This window comes from Anoplophora glabripennis, unplaced genomic scaffold (assembly GCF_000390285.2).
Source record: "Anoplophora glabripennis isolate ALB-LARVAE unplaced genomic scaffold, Agla_2.0 scaffold1204, whole genome shotgun sequence".
NCBI classification, from domain to species: Eukaryota; Metazoa; Arthropoda; class Insecta; order Coleoptera; family Cerambycidae; genus Anoplophora; species Anoplophora glabripennis.
Genome location: NW_019417287.1, coordinates 62103 through 64969, shown reverse-complemented (window position 1 = coordinate 64969; position 2867 = coordinate 62103). Strand labels below are relative to the sequence as shown.

The window sequence follows — 2867 nt, the reverse complement described above, 5'->3', positions numbered from 1 at the left end:
TACATATTTCTATAGAAAATATATATTTAAAGTTTATCGTTCGAGGGTCACACGGTGTCAACGCGTGACAGAAAGGTCCCAAGCAAAATCTGAACCTCTTGTCGAGCTCGCCCGACGACTTATAATTTCTCCACATAAGTACAGGTAATTAGTGTTATCAAAAATACATTAGTGGAATATTAAATACAAAGCCGTTTGGTGGCTAATTGTTCGAGAACACATCGCATTTAATGTGTCACGGAATATCCCCATAATGACCCAGTCGCATTAGTGCATCACGGAACCGCATTTTGGATATAAAAAGACGCGAGCTTTCGATTTAGAATTATACTACCTACACACATCAGAAATTGGTATTAGTGCAGTGTTGCTACGATCTGAAATATTAAGTAAGTAATAATTTAAATTATTTTCTAAATCCTTCCGTTGTTTATTCAAGTAATTGTATCTAGTGCTCCTAACAAGTAAGTTATAAGTTTTTGAAATGGTTTTTTGCATTTTACAAGCTTTTATATTGTTATAATCTTAATGCAATTAAATAGTTAACCAAACATTCTTTACATTTAACAAGCTTTTAGTTATACAAGTTATAAACTCTGAAAGTATTGGTGGAAATAATTTAATTATTATATTTAAGATCGCTGGCTACGTCACTTCATACTATTACTCTCAAACATCGCATAATAAATATTTAATATAGTCAGGTAATTCAATATTTCTGCTGTGATAAATAAAATGTTTATAAAAATATTTTTTTATAAATGTTTTAGGTGAACCTCTATCCCATTGAACGATGTCCGTACAAGAGTGGGAACATTTAAATCTGTCAATTGATGGATTGTTATGGGAGCTGAATTCTACAGCATGGACCGAACTCGAAAATGCCAATTATTGTCTTGAGGAGGAAGATAAGGCATACCATATGAATAATGTCGACAAGTGTTCTTTGGGTGTCAATTTATGCCAGAGATACATATATGGAATATTAAACATTGAGGAATTCTGCAATGCGATGATTGATGCGGGTTTAAAAGGTTTTCTCAACAAAATAAGCAGTCATTTACCTGAAGATATTTTAAATATGTTTGGATTAAATGAGACGAGTGACTATGAGAGTGACGGAGAAGTTAGATAACCGAAAATACAATATTTGTAAATTTAAACAATTTCCACCTATACCCATGTACTTTAATTTTATTTTTATGTTATAAATTGTCTTTTAATATATGTATGCATAATATAAATATATAATTATTATTATTTGTGGATTTTATTTATTTTTTGAATAGGGTAAAACAAATAAAACAGAAATTATATAGACATTATTTTATTTTTCCCAATTAAATTACAAAATTAACAGCTACCTAATTATAATGAATTATATACTATTTATCAACTAAAAATCATAACAGTGCTACTTAAGAAATGGAAAACCATTGTGTACAGAGCCATTTAATATATTGTATGTGAGGTAAGCATCGTGAAGAATTAATGCGTAAGCCTTAGTATTGGCTGGAAATTTATTTTTTCGAGTTTCAAATTCCAGTTTGATGTCCACCGTAGAAGATTTTAAAGTTTAATGGTGAAATAATATGCTGTAGAGACGAAACGCAATATTGATATCCATATTTTTTCCGCATTGTGATCTTACCACCACATTCTTGCATAATGTCATTAATAGAAAAAGTAATTTCATAAATTTTTCACATTCTGAAAGACATAGGGTTTTAACAAGATCAAGCGCATATTTGTATTTTCTGTAATGCTCTCTCATTCCAACATGTTATTGAATAGTTAATTACCCTCATAATGTACCAATTTTTTTTGAATTTTGTAGATAACTCGAATACCCATTAATCAATTTTAACAATCTTTTGGATGGTGGAAAGGTTCCAAACAAAACCACCCATTGAACTGCATGGAAGTTGACGTTATGGTTTGGGCTTACTCGGCTTCTATTCCTATTATAATAATGTGTATATTTTGCTTAAAAGAAGTATATTATGTTTATTAAATTTTTTGTAGTTGAACATGTCTACAACAATTTGTACGTTAACACGAAAATGTTTACATTTTTTATACAAAAATTATAAAAAATGCAATAAATATAGAAGATACAGACAACATGTAGTACCTATAACGCATGAAAGTGGAAAAAAAACAAGCAATTTTTATAGTCACAGCCTGCTTCAATGACAATTTTTTACCTGCGTAGAGGTCGCAGCAAATTACATATGATATTTTAAAAATCTGTTGACACTAAGTGAAATTTTATTAAAATTGGTTTTCTCTATCCCTTAAAATAAAAAAAGTTAGATGACCCTAAACTTTCCGGTACTATTCCGATTTTTATGATTACTCACAAAGCTGACCATGGATTTCAAATTTGTATTTACGAACATAAATATCTCAAAAAAAAATGCAGCAAGAAACATATAAAGATTTTTTTTATGTGCGTTATATATTAAGTGAGATTCATAGGAGTTCACCTCTTACAGTAGACAAGCTGTATACACATATAATACTACTTCTATATTATAATACTGCATTCCTTATTTTACAGCAGCGAAGAGTCTAACCTAACAAATTGTGATATCTTATTGAGTCGATTCATATAAAACTCGTACATATTTTTTTTATTTTCCAAAAATTAGGTATATTTCTTTACACTATTCATTCATGTCTATGAATTATTTGATATTTTTTATTGGATAGCACCCTAGAACTATTATAGAGAGCAATCACGGAAAATGCAGATATGTGCTTGATCTTGTTAAAATCCAGTACCAGAATGAGAAAAATTTATGAAATTACTTTTTCTGTTAATGACATCACACAAGGGTGTGATAGTGAGATCACAATGAAGG

General features: G+C 29.6%; 1 protein-coding gene across 1 annotated transcript; it reads left to right on the top strand.

Moving 5' to 3' along the window:
* The first annotated feature begins 612 nt into the window (after window positions 1-612).
* Window positions 613-1215, top strand: LOC111692239. Its single transcript, XM_023456127.1, has 2 exons — window positions 613-704; window positions 771-1215. Exon 2 carries the CDS (start codon window positions 794-796, stop codon window positions 1133-1135), a length of 342 nt encoding a protein of 113 aa, XP_023311895.1. The 5' UTR covers window positions 613-704; window positions 771-793; the 3' UTR covers window positions 1136-1215.
* The last annotated feature ends 1652 nt before the right edge of the window (window positions 1216-2867 follow it).